This window comes from Cygnus olor, chromosome 14, assembly GCF_009769625.2.
Source record: "Cygnus olor isolate bCygOlo1 chromosome 14, bCygOlo1.pri.v2, whole genome shotgun sequence".
NCBI classification, from domain to species: Eukaryota; Metazoa; Chordata; class Aves; order Anseriformes; family Anatidae; genus Cygnus; species Cygnus olor.
The window spans coordinates 4557287-4574019 of record NC_049182.1 but is presented as its reverse complement, the minus strand read 5'-3'; the positions used below and the strand labels follow the sequence as shown (position 1 = coordinate 4574019).

The 16733-nt window shown below is 44.8% G+C and overlaps 2 protein-coding genes across 6 annotated transcripts in view; one reads left to right on the top strand and one right to left on the bottom strand.

Moving 5' to 3' along the window:
- Positions 1–985: 985 nt before the first annotated feature.
- LOC121077772 (translation initiation factor IF-2-like) lies at positions 986–15543 on the bottom strand. 3 transcript variants are annotated; one of them, XR_005824305.1, is made up of 5 exons: positions 15428–15543; positions 7180–8181; positions 6792–6946; positions 3360–3694; positions 986–1152 (listed from the first exon to the last, which is right to left on the bottom strand). XR_005824305.1 is itself a non-coding variant. In XM_040573273.1 (3 exons), exons 1-3 carry the CDS (start codon positions 15428–15430, stop codon positions 6917–6919), a joined length of 1035 nt encoding a protein of 344 aa, XP_040429207.1. In that variant the 5' UTR covers positions 15431–15543; the 3' UTR covers positions 6047–6916. The 3 variants fall into 3 exon arrangements, 1 of the variants encoding a protein (XP_040429207.1); XR_005824306.1 differs by lacking the exon at positions 3360–3694; XM_040573273.1 differs by lacking the exons at positions 986–1152; positions 3360–3694 and having other exon boundaries at positions 6047–6946.
- Positions 8046–16733, top strand: part of KLHL3 (kelch like family member 3) — a 41290-nt gene continuing 32602 nt past the window's right edge. For 2 of the 3 annotated variants that reach the window (XM_040573270.1, XM_040573269.1), the window contains exons 1-2: positions 8046–8181; positions 15428–15544. In XM_040573270.1, the coding sequence (XP_040429204.1) occupies positions 8168–8181; positions 15428–15544 (131 nt within the window). In that variant the 5' untranslated portion in view covers positions 8046–8167. The remainder of the gene's footprint in view (positions 8182–15427; positions 15545–16733) is intronic. The other variant, XM_040573272.1, reaches the window with a different exon arrangement.

The window sequence follows — 16733 nt, the reverse complement described above, 5'->3', positions numbered from 1 at the left end:
CCTGCCCTGTCAGCCGATACTATTGTCGCAATATAATGGCATTCCTGCTGCTGCTGAAAAGGGTCTAAGCCCGAGTGGTGCTGGGGACCCCAACCTCCCAGTCAAGTAGGAAAATAGAGCAGCTTCTTTCTGCGTACCTCAGAATGTTCTAAAATGCCGAAGTTTGGTTTAGAAAAACAACAAAAATAACAACGAAACTCTTCAGGACAGAGTTCTGTTGTGCGCATGGTAAACAGAACCACAGTATGTTTTTGCGAGCAGGATTTTGCTCCTACAGTCTGAGATAATTGGTTTTCTAACAGGAGGCAGCTCACCGAAGTGTTTTAAAAAGGGCTGCCTCTCCTGAGGGGTAGCTGCTATGGATTGGAGTTTATCACATAATCAACAGTTCCTGTGGTATACATTTTGTTGTGAACTGCTGCTTTGTAAGCTATCAAACAGGGAGGAGACATTTCTGATGTCTTTCAAAGTATGTCTATATATAATACCTTTAATTAATGTTAGTTGATTGAAAGTGTAACTATGAAAATTTCAGTCTTTCACCTTAGCCATAGGTGCAGTTAACAAAACCTTAAAAAAATCTTTTTTTAAAAAAAATTAAAAAATTTTTTTAGCTTAATGGATTCTGTCATCTGATGTATGCATCTCTTAAAGATGAGTTTTCGGCTTATTTTTGTATTTCATAAATAAACAGTTACATCTCTGCTTTGCTTTAAAACGTTTTTCACAATTAAAAGAACATTAGCAGGAGTTTTGAGCCAGCCTCAACAAGCACTGTTCGCTTTTGTTGAAGAGGTTTTTTTTAGGTCTCCTGTTGAAGTAGTAACACTTCCATTATTTCTGGTATGTGCGTGTATGCACACATGCACAGAACCTCTACTTCTGCTTACCTTTAATGAATATTTATTCCTACTGCAATGTAAATGTGCCTGCTGACTGGTGTAAGAGGTGTATTTATAACAAAATGAATATAAATATATATAACAAAATGAAAAGCTTTCTCCTATGTATCTTTACCTAGGAATTTTCTTTCAGTTACCTGTATACCCCAACTTTTAAAGGAGCTGATGGAATTAGGTGCTTTCCTCCTTGATGTTCCTTTGACAAATCCTGGTCCTTTCTGCATTTTCTGCTCCCAGAGCTCTTTGATTTCTGTAATATACAAAGGGAAGGAAATATAGTCACTTTTGAGCTAATACCTCTCTTTGTATGGTTCAAAGAGTGCTTTAATCATATCTGTGCTCCCCTTAAAAACATCTAATCCATCTCGTGGGGAAAACAGGAAAAAAGGAAAGAAGTGTAATGTAGTGTAATGGGAATGCTGAGAGAGCAAGGGCTGTAAAGAAGCTGTAGTTTGGTGAGGAAGAGAGACATTCTTCGGATTCTTTTATTTCCTGAAGTGTATCTACTGAATAGGCTGAACATAGTTAAAAAGATGAAACACTTCGGGTCTAGGTTGGGCTGGTCAAGATAGAAAAAAACCCTCAAGTAGCGGTCTCTGTTGTTGGGTCAGCCTTTGCCAGCAGGAGTCCTAAACTAAAAGTTGCAGTAGGGTTTTTGCTAAGTACTCTGAGTGCAGCTGATCTTAGCAAACAAGAAAACAGTTGCGCTCCAAGTCCCGTAGGCGCTGGTGGCTATTGCTATTAGAGATGCATCGGGCTTAGAGCCCTGGCTATTCTCAGATTGTCAGACATCCAAGTAACCAAAGCTCCTTAACTTTGAAAACTAGATGCCAAGCCCAGGCAGACTAATAATGCCATCTGTCTGAGGCATCTGGATATTAACCCTCTTAGTCCGATATGTAACATGTTGCTCCTGAATGCTTTCACAAATGGAAGATACTTTTGGTAAGAACAGCTCTTCCTTAAAAATAAAATAAAACTACAGCGTGTACAACTATAATTTTGATACGTTACATTCATTATACAACTATAAATATCTCTCATGTGCAATGCAGTAAGGAATCAATACCAATTTAGAAAGCTATTCAGTTTCTAGCTGCAAACATGGCAAGATGCACATTTGCTTGCTAACATCAAAGTACATATCACTGATGAACATTGCAGGAAAAAATCCTTAGAAATAGAATGAGCTGGTGAATCTGAAAATACCTGTGTTGTTAAAATGTTGCTTTATTGCGTGCAATTGCCAACTAGTTTAGGTCTCTCAGAAGCCCTGCACTTGCTGTAAATGCGCTGTTCTGAATTGGAGGGTATGTGGAGAGGTGCCTCTGAAAATAGCCAGTTGGTATGTAATCCAGTCAATATGAAAGATAAATAACATTTTAGTCACCTCTGCCATTTCTGTAACTTTGGCTGGTTTCTACAGTTTTCCAACTGTCTGCTTCTACTTTGTAAGAAAACTTGGTTTCCACAAAATCCTGGCGGGAAGAAGCGTGAGTGTAATGACTGCAGGCACTGATTCGGAAGGAGAAAGATCAGAGTCCGGTCCTGACTTCCAGAATGGTCTTAGTTTAAAACAAAGCTGGATAAAATGCCCAAGCAGTGTTTGGGGCTGGAGATTCACGCTCTTTTTACTTGTTCTCTTTCTCTATGGCTCAATCACCTTGTTTTCTTTACCGCATGCTAACCCAGGTCCAGTGGCAAGCCTCCTTCTCCCAACCACACACCCTGATGAACAAATTACAGCAACAAGGGCAGGGCACAGCTCTGGGAGGAGGCTGCGCTCACCTAGCTATTGTATAAAAGCACAGTGCTCTCGGCTGTGTTTTGAAATAGTTTACTCCTATTTCATCCTTCAGGTGCCCTGCCTCCTTAAACGGGATGTCCTCTGGTTTCAGGCTCGCTGACTGCTCCCTGGCTGGGTTGCAGAGCCTTCAAAGATTTCCAGTCTTATTTTTCCAGTCGTAATCTAGTATCTTTTTCAGGCTTTAGTTGTCATTTAAGTTTGCCAGGTGACAAAATCCTTTACTGTGTGATTTGATTTGCGATTCTTTAATTCTTTTCACTGCTGCTGGAATAATGATGCTTATTTTACTGAAGAGAGCTTCTTTGTGTCCTGAGGGCAAGTTCAGGACTTCTCACCCCAGATCACTGCTTGTAGTTGTAATTTCTAATGCCTCTGGCAAAGGATATTTAGTAAAATACATCCTGAAAGAGAAGTAATGCTAGACTGCTGCTGGAGTATTTTCATGGTTATGTATGCTCCTGAAAAAGAGAGATCCCCACGAGCGCAAGGGGATCAAGCTTCAAGCCTTAGCAGTTAGTAACCTGAAGCCAACTGCCATGCCTCTTTCATTTTAGGCTCACCTGTCTGTTATTTTCTGGAACTTTAAATACAGGCAAGTAATTGTTCTGTAATTGTGTCTTTTGGAAACGGTTACTTTTTCTTTTACTCACCCAGCACCGGATTGAATTTGGGTTTCTGCTCGGAGATATCGCGTTACTTTTCAAGCCTCTTGAGGCGTGAATCAGCACCACACGTGTTTTGGAAACGTTGGATTGGGTTTGTGTGTAGCCGGTGGCAACGCAGAGCTCTTGTTTTCCATGCACGTGGGAGCCAACTGAGAGAGAGTTGAGAAATGCCACCTCTGGAAGGAAAGCTGGGAAGGAGGAGCTGGGCTTGTTTTAGCGCTAGTGCTGCTTTGGGCCAGAAGTGTTGCAAGCAGCTGGTGCCCCGTGCTCTCTGGTGCCTTCTCTAAGCGTGTTTTCCTTCTTCCCCACAGAGTGTATTTCTGCATGGAGAGAGGATGAGAAAGTTGAGCCCTGAAAAGGGCACTATGAATGTTCTCTAAGCGAACAGAAAACCGAGCTGAACCCTTGGCATACAATTCCCATTCTGAATTGCTATGGAGATTGAGAGAAAAAGAGAGGAAAAAAAAAAAAGGTGTTTGCCCAGAAAACACTGAGGGACAATGTTATCTGCCAGGAAGGCATGCTGCATGAGACAGCCTTTTCTGTTCAGGTGAAATAATGTGTCTATGGGAAGCAATCTTGCCAAAATTTTCATGAGTGTCATTAATGTGATTTACTCCTTCACATTAACATTCAGCACGTTGTGTTCCAATACCAGGGTGGTGGGCTGCTTCCTGGCTTTCACAGAGAACAACAACAAAAAGTAATTTTTGAAGAAAAAAATCAAGAAGAGAGCGAAGCAGTAAGTGTACAAGGAGTAACAGTGAATGGACCTGGACTGAGGCAGGGAGGTCCTGAACTAGCATGGCTTTTTTCATGCTGGTTTGAGTTACTGCATACAGACATGAAGCCATGCAGCATCTTTATGAAACGTATGGGTAGCTTCCCCTTATTACCAAAGGCAGTTGTGAAAGAATTAAGGGATATATAAAAAAAGAATCACTTTAAAATGACCCACATTTGGATTACAGCCTGAAGTTTTGCTCAAGTCCCCGTGTCCAGCCTGTGGTGAGAACAGGATGCTTCAGACGATGCAGAAATGGGAGTCAAAACTAAGGCAGCATTAGGCAGAAGGACGTAGCATTTAGGCCACCTGAATACCTTTACCTTTGTTCAAGCATCCACAAGAGCTGTTTTTACAGCTTTCTTCCTGCATTTTATTTTTTTCCTTTTGCATGCTCAATTCTAAGTCATCTGTCTGAGAATCTTCCAGCAAGTCTCCGATACATATGTAATATGATAACCTGCAGGAAGCTCGTGCTGCTGACATCGCTGCCTGCGGGTGACATCAGTTTTTTATGCTACAGGAAAGAGTCAGAGGAGGAGCAGGAAGACCCGTTTTCTGCTAATTGTTACCGCCGGGTTGGGTGAGCAGTTTAATGCCTTGTGCTCCAGAAATAACAGCCTGGGGGTGAAGGTGGCCAGGTTATTATTCTATAGCTGGTATTTTTATGATGAAACTGTTGGAGAAAGAACGCTATCCTTATAGGTATGGTGATTCATTTTAAAGATTAAAGGAAAGCATGTTTCATAAACCCCAATTTCAATGGAGTGTGGCAGACAGGAGTGTAGAAATTGCATATCTGCCAGCAGAGGGCAACAGTCTCAGAGTCTGGGAGCGGTGACAGCTCCTGCAGCACCTCTGCTGCAAGCAGGACCTTCCTGGGGCCCGGCGGGTGGAGGGGGCTCGGGTGGGTGCTCCTGGCCTCTGTCCTTACAGATTGCATGCTTCAGGAAGCACAGCTTCGGCGGGAGTCTTTTACTTCTTCAGCTTTCAAAACATTGGTGATTCCAGCTCAGGATAGGTCCCTACCTAGAAGGTCTCCTAGAGCTTCGTTTTCAGCCTTGGGTCCCTTTGGGTTGCTGCAGGAGCTAAACTTGAGCAGCTTTTTTTTTTTTCTTTTTTTTTTTTAATATAAGAGTGGTGGGCTCAAATTCTGGCAGTGCTTTACTAATATGAATGGCTGTTTGTATGTTAGGAATATCATAAAAGGAAGAAGGGAACGATCCAGTTAAAAGTAACAGCCTTGGGTTTTGATATTTGGAAGCAGATATGTTCAGGGCTTCTCTGCTGAGGCACCTTTGTTACTGAATCACTGTTTGCACTGTTTTTTAAACTATGATCCTGTGATTCATTGCTCCTGTAGTTTACCTTGCAGAGACAGACAGGCCTTTTTTTCCACCTTGATGCAGAGAGAAAAAGAGTGCTTGCTGCTGGATTTTTGGGAGGGGAGGTCTTCCTGGCTTCTGCTGAAGCTTTGGAGTTTGACAGGGTGTTGTCTGAACATGTTGGTGCTATTCACAGAATTAAATTCTTAGAAACACTCAGCGCGCTTTACTGACAAACTCAGAGTTAAAGCAAGTTGCCAGACTTTGGTCCAGGTGAGAATTTTGTATGGGATTGGCAGGGATTGTTTTTGTTACCTCCCTTTCTGGCATTTTTATTGAAGTAGTTCCTTACTGTTGTAGGGTCACTGGCAATGCTTTGATCTCTCCTCATCTCTCCCTGCAGCTCATTAGAGCTGTGGGGTTTGGTCTTCTACTGTAGATCTGAAGGTTGTCACGGGTATCTGGGAAGGTTTTGGTAGGCCATGGTACATAGTACTGACTGCATGGATGTTCTGTGGACCTTTCAAAACTGAGTGTCAGTTATATGGTTGCCAGTGATTGAAAATAGATTAGATATCCCAAATAGTCCTAAATTCTTCCTAGTAGGATTTTTTTTTGAACAATTCCACCCATCAAGTGCTGTTAATTCCTTTTAAAAAGCTTCTTTTTCAAGATAACATTCTTTGTATTTAAAAACAAGCCAAAAATGTTTACATTGTGGTGTTATCCAGGCACGATTATTTTGTGAGGCTACTATAAAGGTAATCTCTGATTACTGGAACGTGCATTTTTTCCATCGCAGCTGTGACTATTCACTGGTTTGCTCTTTCCTGTTGCTGGGATTTACCTTCCTGTGTTTGCTGTGGGCATTTGTAGAGCACAGTGTTGGCTGGACAAAGCAGGTTTGCTGTTTTGGTGCACCCTATGTGCCTCGTACCCTGGGCTGTTGATTGAAGTGTAGATTTTTATAGTGAAAGCATATTATTTTGTTATTAAATAACTGTGTTAATAGAAATAGACAGGTATTTGGCAGCAATTGCAGGACTTGCTCTTGCATTTGAACGTTTTATGACTGTCAAGGGACTTATTCAATGGAAACAAGTTCCAGCCCTCATTTTCTAGATAAATTACTACTATTTTTAGTATTGCTGCCTTTTCTCTGATTTGAACTTGTCTTATAGTTTTGCACGTTGTGCATCAGGACTGTAAGACTGCACGGACACTTGGGAAGTCCTTGAGGATCTAATGTGTTAAACCAATTAGTTTAACAGGATTCTCAAAAGGAAATGCAGGAATCATTCCTTTTACCTGAAACCTGTATGAGGTTTGACTTCATGGCCTTGTATTTCTTCTGTTTGTGGGAGGACTGCCAAATGGTGTTTAAACAGCAGGACTCTTGACTCTCCATCCCCATGCAGCTTTGATAAAGTCCTTTAGCCTCCAGGTGTTTCGGGTTTTCTTATCTGAAGAATGTGAATGATGACCAGTTAAGTTTTTCAACAAGCTTTTTAAATTCTCATGTGGAAGGTGCAATAAAATCTATGAAATCATTATTGCTGATATATTTTAAAGGATGTATGGAAGTTAGTTTGGTATGAAGAAGGATTGGAGGAGAAATGTAAAAGGGTGGGGTGATAACTATTTACAAAAAAGAAGGGCATCTTGCAGTAGAAATCTCTTGGGCACTTCTGCTTACCTCTTTCCACTGCACAAGCACATCTTGTAAATGGAAAAGTAATGAAGAAAGCAATTGTTTCTTGTCTTTATAATTAACCTCTAGGGCCTCATTGTAGCAGAATAAGATTGAGGAAATTATTTTAATAAAATGAAAAAAAAAGTATATGCAAAAGTCCCTCTGTTTATACTGATGAAAGTAAGAACAGCAAGTCTGGGCCCAGTCCTTCAGGCTGCACAGCACCTGCAATTTAGAAGGGCCCACATTCCCTACACAGCAGCAAGCGTTTGGCCTGGTAGATTGTGGACTTCGTAGAAGGCCCAAATCCAGAAGCCTCCCCATTATCTGGATTATCATCATCATTGGCAAAACTGGAAATGATGTGAAGCGGGGCTGCTGTTCATGTAGGAAAGGAGAAGATGGGAAGTTTTGAGGACAGCCCTCGTTGCTTGCCTGTGGTTTCTTCCAGCGAGGGTAGGGAGCGGAGCGCGTCCCCAGAGCACTGCCCAGAGAGCTGCGATCCCTCGGCTGCTCCGCTACCTCCTGTACCAGGCCGCCCACACTCCTGGAATCTCTCCTCCAGCGTGCCAGCACTCCATTTGTACAAGAACCACGTCCGGCTGGGCTGGAGGCTATTCCTGGCCTTACCAGAGCCCCCCCCGCCGCTACCTCCGTGTGGAACCCAGCGGCGGGCTGAGGGCAGCCTGAGGCCTCCCGGCTCCCCCACCTGCTCCGGGGGCCTGCCCCAGCGCCGGGCCGGGCCGGGCGGAGCTGCGGCCGCCCCCGCCGCTGCTGTTGCCCGGAGACGAGCGGCGAGCGAGCAGGGGGAGGAGGAGGAGGAGGAGGAGAGGAGGGAGAGGAGAAGGAGGAGGAGGAGGGCGGCGCGGGCTGCAGTGGCTGCGGCGGGGCGCGCCGGGGACGCGTCGCTCGGCAGCCGCCCGGAGGACGCGGCCCGGGGCCGCTCGCAGCCATGCCGGGCCCGGGGCGCTGAGCCCGGCCGCTCCGCACCATGGAGGAGGAGAGGTAGGTGCCGCCTCGGGGGCTGCGGGCTCCAGCGGCGGCCCCGGCCCCGCTGCTCGGGTGGGATCCACCGCACAAGGTGGGGTTCCTTTCCCCCCCCCCCCGTGGGATCCCCCCTGCGCCGCCCGGGGGATGCTGCAGTGTCACGGTGACGGGCTGCCTCGCCGCGGAGCGGGGCTTTTGTCGGCAAGATGCGTGCTGGAAGGCAGCAGCGAGGGAAGGCAGACTGCTCCGGGCGGTGGTTAAAAGAAAAAAATCAATAATAATAAAATTATGCCTTTTGCACCGGGAGCACAAGCGGCGCGGGGCTGGCGTGCTGTGGGAGGGGTTCGTACACCTCGCGGAGCGCTGGGCTTGTGTTTGCCTTGTGTGTTGCTTGGACCTCCGGCAGCTGACTTGGTAATTAAATCAGAGGCATACCCGCAGGTATATGGTGCTTTTTTGGCTAATGAATGAAAGTCTGTAACGCCTGTGAAGCCTCGGGGGTCGATGTACCTGTGTGTACGTGGAAGACAGCATGAGTGGTAGGGCAGGCAGGAGTGGATCCTGTGCGTTCCTCGCACCCTTGCTGGGCCATATGTACTTTATTTCCTGCAAGGTGACGATTTAGCTCCAAGACCTGCGTGCAGAAATGCTCTGAGTCGACCTAATGCCCGCTGAATGCATAAAAGAGATTATTGTTGCTCAGGGACTACGGAGGTCCCGGGGAGGTGGTCAGCACTCGCCGCCTTCTCTGCATGCCTTCTTCCTCCCTGCTGTCTGGGTGCCTTTCGTACACCAGAAGCACACTTGTACAGCTTCAAGCTAAACACTAAGCTGTATCTTTTTTGTATTTTTCTTTTAAACAGGATATGCTGAGCGCTTCCTTTTCAAGTTGTGCTGGTGACCTTGTAGGGGGTAGGGGAACAGAGAGGGGGCTTGACCTGCTGGTAGCACTGATCCTCAGGGCTTGACACAAGTTTTGTTTAAATATGATACATTGGAAAGTTAAACCGGGGTCAGCCCCCAAATTCTGGGTGTTTTCCCTCTGTTGAAGGACAGCACTTGCTGCAGCCTGTCAGAGTCACTTCCCAGGCTCTGAAGGGCAGTTTTCTACCCTTAAGCGACCCCACAGTTGCAATTCTTTGAGTATTTAATGTGCAATGCACCCTTTCACAACTGTCATGTCTCTCTAAATTACACTGTACAGCTTCCATTTCCAGCAAGGTCATGAATAACCAGCTATTGGTATAAATTGAAATATTAATATCCAGATATTAATTTCCAGTGCCTTGAAATCTTATATTGGCATGTTAGATGTTAGGCTATAGAATGTTTTCCTCTTTTTTTCTTTTTCTTTTTTTCCTTTATGTAAACGAGCCTAGTGTTTGAGGAAGTGGAGAGGAGCTGTTCTGGTACCCCCAGGCTGTGCTCATCCTTGGCACTGTCACATATTGGGCCCCATATTGCACGGGGCCCTCTTGCTGGGAATTCAGCGGGGAAGAAGTCACCTGGAAAGTTCCTGGGTTGTTTTGCCTCATTCTTTTTTTCTAGACTGTCCAGTTTTAGGACACGAAGGATTGATTGCCCCCATTGGCATGCTTTCTGCTTCTGGAAGTGAAGAATGCTTATCCAAATTGCTGTTTTCATTTCTAGTTTTTGGGAAGAGGAAGGAAGCCTGGAGGTAGTCACAGGCAGTAACAAAGTGGGGTTTGACTCCTGGCAAGGAAAGCTGGAAATATTAATTTGCTTTCTCGTTGGAAAGGGCATGTTGTATAGAACCGCAGCAAAGCGGCTTTGCCTGCTCTGAACGAGACTTGAGAGGAGGCTTTAGAAAATGACCTTGCTTGATAAGTGCTGTGGTGGTGAGTGGGCTGGCAGCTCTGTGGGAAGGTTCTGCTCCTGTTTTTGTACTTTTGCCTTGCATTTCGACTCAAAAATATGTCATGCAGATTAGGCCTTAAATTTTACACTCTGTGGCTTTTATGACAGCAGAATTCCCCCGGTTTTTAATTTGCCATTTTTGTAGTTCATGAGGAACACATTACTGGTGCTTGCATCACCTCTGACTCCGGTCCCAAGCCTGCCAGGACTCAAATATCCTGCTAGCTTGCACATCTGAGTTGTTCAGTGGTGTCATGTGCCCATGTCATTGCACAGGGGCAGAAGCAGCCGTGGGCAAGGGGGATTTAACCTGAATGTACACATCTGGCAACAAGTTATCCCAGAATCCTGATTCTTTTTACTGTGCTGATGGAGACTTTCATTTTATGGAGAAAATACATAATGGTGTCTGATTGGGCTTGGTACTCTGAGTCTCTATGTGCAAGATTTTTGAGTTTGGAAAGGAAAAATATATATTTTTTTTAAATCTGTGTTTTTTAAATATCTCTCTGAGTGGTGGTAGCCTCTTCACAGTATTTTTCTGAGAAATATGGAGAAAGCATATGGTATTCTTGTCATTTGCGTTATTTTTTGTTGCTTCCATTATTGTCAATGAATACTTTCCTCAGTAGTTCCTGAAGTTTGCTTTTCCCCTGAGGTCTCCTGTCTCCATTGATATGTACTTCTGGGGGTAAGTTGTGTGCCAATTATGTATTTGTCTAAGTTAACGTCTCTGTGCTGATGTAGGCACTGAAAAAGTTCAACTAAATAGGATAAAAATGTTATTTAAAAATCTTTTCCATTATGCTCTATCTTAAATGTTTTAATAATAATGTTTCTTTGAAATCCTCTTAAAATCCATGCGTTTGAACTCCTTCAATCACATTTTTTACTGTCTTGGATATACATAAAGAAAAATTCGGAAATTAAGATTTCATAAATATGCTGCTACACTGACCTCCTTTTCTTACTGTGTGTCTGACTTGAGGAATAACACTATTGGGCATAATGTGTTGGCTCCATGATTTTGGTCATTGATTCTAAAGAATTATCACAGTAAAGAAATAAAAATACTTCAGGACTAAATTAATGTTTTAGTCCTAATTTATCTTAATGTGGCGTTTAAGCTTTGAAGACTAGTAGCTGCTATTAGGAACCTTTCAAATTTTTCGATCGGAGCTATGCCAAACCTGTCAAAAACTAAAGAGTGACATTTTACAGTGATGTTTGTAAAGTATCCCAGAAAGAAGCGCCCAAGGCTTTGCAAATTTGCAGCTAACATGCCACTCATCTCAGCACAGAGACACGAAGCGCCCGTGGGGGCGCGGGGCTGACGGGGCCAGCCGTGAGGGCAGCGCTGGGCCTGTGGAGACGAGAGCGGCTCCCGGAGCCCCCCAGTGCTGTGTGGTGGTTTCCTTCTGCTCTGAAGGAAAGCTTGTCTGGAAACTGCCCCTCCTTTAGGGTGAACTTCTGGCTCCCGTAAAGCCTGTCTCAGAACTGATTTTGGCAGAGCCTTGATTTTTTGTTCCTGGGGTTTACCAGCTCTCCACGCGGCAATGATCTTGCAAGGGGACAGTTTAGCTCTAAGGAGGGCTTTTATTCTTTCACATAATCTACAAAGACATCTGTAATTACTGCTGGTAACTAAGGCAACCCAACTTTATAGTTGATGCATGCACGCAGCAGAGCTGCGGGTTATGGGTGTTTAAAATACCTTGCCGTGGGTTGGTATGCGGCCGCGCTCAGGCGGGAGCTGCGGCAAGCCTGCGGGCGGCTTGAGCCAAGCCCTGCTGGTGAGCCTCGGAGAGGAGAACCGTGGTGGAAATGGGGCGCTATTAAGTTGGCTGACATAATTTGGGACTCTGAAATGGGGGTGCGTTTGTTCGACTCGGGGACGGCGTTGAAAAGCCACACGGGAAGCGGCGGTGGGGTTGGCGCGCTCTGAAAGGACGGGCCTCTTCGCTCATCTGAGGAGAGTCCTGCTGTGTCCCTAACGAGGCTGTTCATCTGGCCCAGGGAAATTAAGTCATTTGTCCATTCACTCGGTGCATGGCCTCAGATAGCCCAGGAATAGAACAAATTGCTCCTGGCACCCGGGCTGCCGGTCCTGCTGGGGTGGTGGGACATCAGCTCCTCGAACTGGGGGCGCTGGGGGCAGCGTCCGTGTGCCGGGCTGTGGGATCCCGCACGCCCCGCTCAGTGCCTTTGATCCGAGGACTTTGTTCTCTCCTTGTCTTTGTTCCGTTAATAAAATAACGGAGTAATTCTGAAGCATAACAATTCTCAGCGTAGTGGGAGAAGCCTCAGGTCTGGGTTATGTAATGCATTATTCTGGTCTTCGCAGGGGTAGCTTTTTTTTTTTTTTTTTGTGGCAGGTTGCATTTGCTTGGAGCATGTAGGTTCTTGCATTTCGATGTTGGAAATGTGTCGGTGATATCTGCGAGTTCGTGCATGAGGGTGTGAGATCTCTCTCCCAGACAAAAATCAGCCTCCATACATTAATGCAGAGAAATTCTATGGAATCTGACTCAGTTTCAAAAATGAGTTAAAGGCTCTTGGCTGTTTATTTTTTTAATGTTTCTTACATGAGTCATTTGGAAAGAACTTTAAATAGCATATCTTGATTAAAAGAAATTTTTTTTTTTGAAACAAGTTGTTAACCGGATAATCTGCAGTATTTTCTTGTGGTGAACCTTTGGCTCTTTGGTAAAATGCAAAATTCACCCCTGCTAGTAAATCTGAGAATGTCTTTCAGGATGCTTTTCAAAAAGTTACTTTTCATGCTTTTTAGGAAGAATTGATTGATCTTTTTCAAAAGAAGTAAGGTCTTTGCTTTTAAAATACACAGACAAATGGTGGCGGAGTTAAGGCTTTATGGAGACTTGTTGATCTGACATTTACGTTGGTGTTCAATGAAACTTGCTGTGCCCTCTGATCCGTATCTTGTGCCAGCTGAAAAGTTTGAAAATAATGAATCTTTGGTCTCTGGCATTGGAGTGCTAACAAATAAATCTCAGCAGAGTGCTTTTCCCTATTCAAGAAGCCTCGTGATGTCTGCGTGCAGGGCTTGATTTTGGATCCTGTGAGGTTGATCTCTGACCATGACCGCAAGCAGTGCCCTGCGGTGGCCCTGCCGTGCCTGCCCCAGCTGTCTGCTGTCACCTCTTTCTGTTTCTTTTTCTTTTTCTTGATGTGTTTGCTTCCTGTAGGTGTTTCAGCTTTGGAGACTGAAAGCTTGGTGAAGTTGCCTGCACTGTAAGAGCCCTGCTTTTCCTGGCTTGGCCCTGGCGTGCTGCAAGGGAAGGCCTGGCTTTTCAAAAAGCAAGGCTTTGCGCTGGATTTCTAAAGCTGTGGTCAAACTTGACTTGGCCTGAGGTTTCAGCAGAGGCTTTTGATTGATACAGCGTAGAGGCTGAGCTGAATCAGGCTATGTCCCTGTGGCAAGGAGGCTCCCTCGCTGCGGCGTGCAGACCTGGGTGAGAGCCGAAGGCTGCTGAAACTCCATGCCTGGGGTGCCGCTGGCACAGAACACTTTCAGCTTTCTCCAGGGACAGAAAAACTGGTTGTGTTGTTGCCTGGTGCCAGCCCCGTGAGTACTAAATGTTTAACAAGAGGTACACTCCTTTCTGTTTTTTATCTGGCCGTGCAAGGCTAATTGGAAGACAACCAAGGTGCAGGCGGGGAAGCTGTCTCCCTCATCTGAGACAAGTGCTGAGTTGTGTTGTGCTCAGCCTCGCGGCTTCGCTTATGGCTGGAAATATTTAACTTGCTCAGCAAAGTGAAGGAATTGGACTTGGCCGGATTTTGGCGTTTACAGGCTAACCTTTGTCTCGGGCACAAAGCTGGAGGCCGCTCAGTATGCAGACGTGCATGCAAGCTGCTTGCAGCTTGGCTGCCACTCAGCGCGGTGCTTTTCGGGGAGGACAGTTCAGCCTCCTGAGGATGGCCGGGGGCACAACAAGCTTCGTGGGGCCTGGGGATGCAGCACCGGTAGCAGGAGGCGGTCAGGAGCAGGCAGTGGGGAGAGTGCAATGTTTAGTAAGGGCTGCACATTGTCAAGGGGTAGTGAATCATGAATAATTGTGGTTTTCAGCAGAAAAGTTACTGCGTGTGAGTACACATGTATATACGTGCATATGTGCATGAATACCTACATGAGTAGAGGCCATCTGACTGTTCTGGGGAACGATCCTGCATGCTTCCCTGGCTTTGCACCCTTTTTCAGAGATGATCTACGGGTAAAGCCAGGCTGCCTAGGCTCTTGTGTTAACCTGATTCATCCTCTTTTATCATGATACAAGCACAGCTAAGAAGGGTTACAAGGACGTGGGGACAAACCCAAAGCTGATGGAGACCGTCCTTTGGAAGGAAAACTCTGAGTAGGTCTTCAGCCTGGTGGATGGTGGCGATGAGATTACCTCCCAAGGGCTGCCATTCACTTGGGGTTGGTTTTTGGCAAGGACAACCTTGCTCAACTTGTCTTATTTGCTTTTGCCGGCTGGAAGGTGTGAGGAATGAGCTGTGGATTTAAGCGGCACAGTTATCTTGCGCTAAAATGCTGCTGTTTTCACAGGTGGAAACCTTTAGTTCTGAGTGATTTCACACATTTTCAAATCATAGAGGTAGATATTGACCTTATGTCAATGCTGTACAGAGAGCCAGCGCTCAGAACAAAGTAATGAGGACATGTATGTGCCTTAGGCACCTGTTGGCCTGGTTAAACAGCACATAACTGGGTGCGTTTGGTTTTACATTACCTATATAGCTTGTGGTTCTGCTAGGAAAGTCTAGCTCAGTAATTCTTTCTATATATTACAGTGGCACTAAATAGACTTATTTCTAGAACGGAAATTGGATGTGGCCACTGTAAAGCTAACGCTTGGGAAATCTGCAGGTAGTTTTCGTAGTCCTTTTCTACTTGCCTCTGTAGCAGAAGATACAAGGCATATATTCTATGCTTAGGTTTTTGAGATCAAAGGTGGAAAACTCAACTTCTCTTTCTCTGTGTGATTGTTAAAGTATCCATGGTACTCTTGCAGTTCCCAGTGCTGAAGTCTATTTCTATTCGGTAAGGCAATTATGTTCTGGCTTGAATATCAACTTATACTGCTTTCCTGGACTGCAGCCTACAAGACTGGGCTTTGTCCTCGAGTGTTTGGCACCTTTTCACTTTCTTCCCTGCTGATTGAAATGTGGGCTGGTTGGCTCTCAACATCCGTGCAGAGGTAGCTGCGTTTTGTGATGCTCTTCATGCGCGAACCTGATCGGACTAACGAACGTGCAAGTAATAACTCCATGCGTGATGCCCTGTGCTGCAGTTTTGGGATACTTTTTTTTGTGTGTTGCTGAATCAAACTTTCTACTTCTTTTTTGTCCCTGTTTTTAGCATTAAGCAGAGTTCCCGATCCTCTGAGGCAGCTGAGGATGAAAAGGACCAGCGCACAGTGACAGTCAACCCCTCTCACATGAGAAAGGCATTCAAGGTCATGAATGAATTACGGAGGTACACTTTTGGGCATCCTCTCTGGTTTAGTGGGACCATGCTGATTAAAACAAGTGTTTGGGAGACGTAATAAATAAATGAAAATATCCGCCATCTTGGTCACAGCTAATGGTTGCATGGAGGGTATTAATAAGCTAGTAGGAAGAGGCAGCTACAATACAGCTGTTCTGCGATGGGTTGCTGTACCCAGTCTCACACTTGTCTATCTTCCAGTCGGAAGGAAGCCAGCTATGGCTCAAAAACATTATCTGAACAATATCCTGCTTTTATAGATGATAATTCATTTAGCATTTTCCATTACTTACAGCAAATTTAGCTGTAAACTGTGCTCTTAGCTGAGCTAATGGTCTGAAAACCAGTAATAGAACATTTCAGACATTAAGACACCTACACATAATTACAGACCAAAGATTATTAATGCACCATTCTTATTTTGTTTAACTAGCAGTGTCATTCAGTCTGGGCTTAGCACTTCAAAGTAGGAAGAAAACCCCAACAATTCAGATCTCTACTTGCAAATTTAAAAATACCATTATTGGTTAAAAGAGAACACCTTGGTGTCTTTAAATAACTGTGTAGGTACAGGGAGAATAGGGGCTGAGAAGAATGCAGTTTTTAAGAACCACTGCGTCACTGATGTGATGACAGTGGCCAAGTCTGAATTGTTTTTTGGCTCTTATCCCAACCAGGCACAAGTTCAGCAGGTGTTTCTATAGGTAGTTCGAGTCCTTTACCATTCAAACACAGACTCACAATTTTTAAAAGAATTCCTGTGGAAAAGACACGTGTCATACAAGTGAATGTACGTGTTCCCTCTCTCTCCAGATGGTATGATGAAAGCAGATAACATCATTTACTCTTCCTGCATGCTTAAAGTGCTTAGAAGATGTTGTAGGAGCCACCTCTCTTTTGCAGATTAAGTAGTTTCCCAATATACATGTTCTCCAGTATGGAGAAGGGTTAGAAATGTCTCCTTCCACAGATGTCACACAGCGATTCTCAGTTGCATAAGGAACAGAAAAAGGAAATATCTTTCCTTTGTAACAGTTAAATGAAGCAGAGTATGTTTTTTTTTAATATTGGTATCCCTCTAGTCCTCTCTTTGTACTGAAAGCAAAAGATCTGAAAATAGAGGTTTGTGCAGCTATATTCAGAAATCTATTGTGCTACCATTATTCCTTTGTTAATT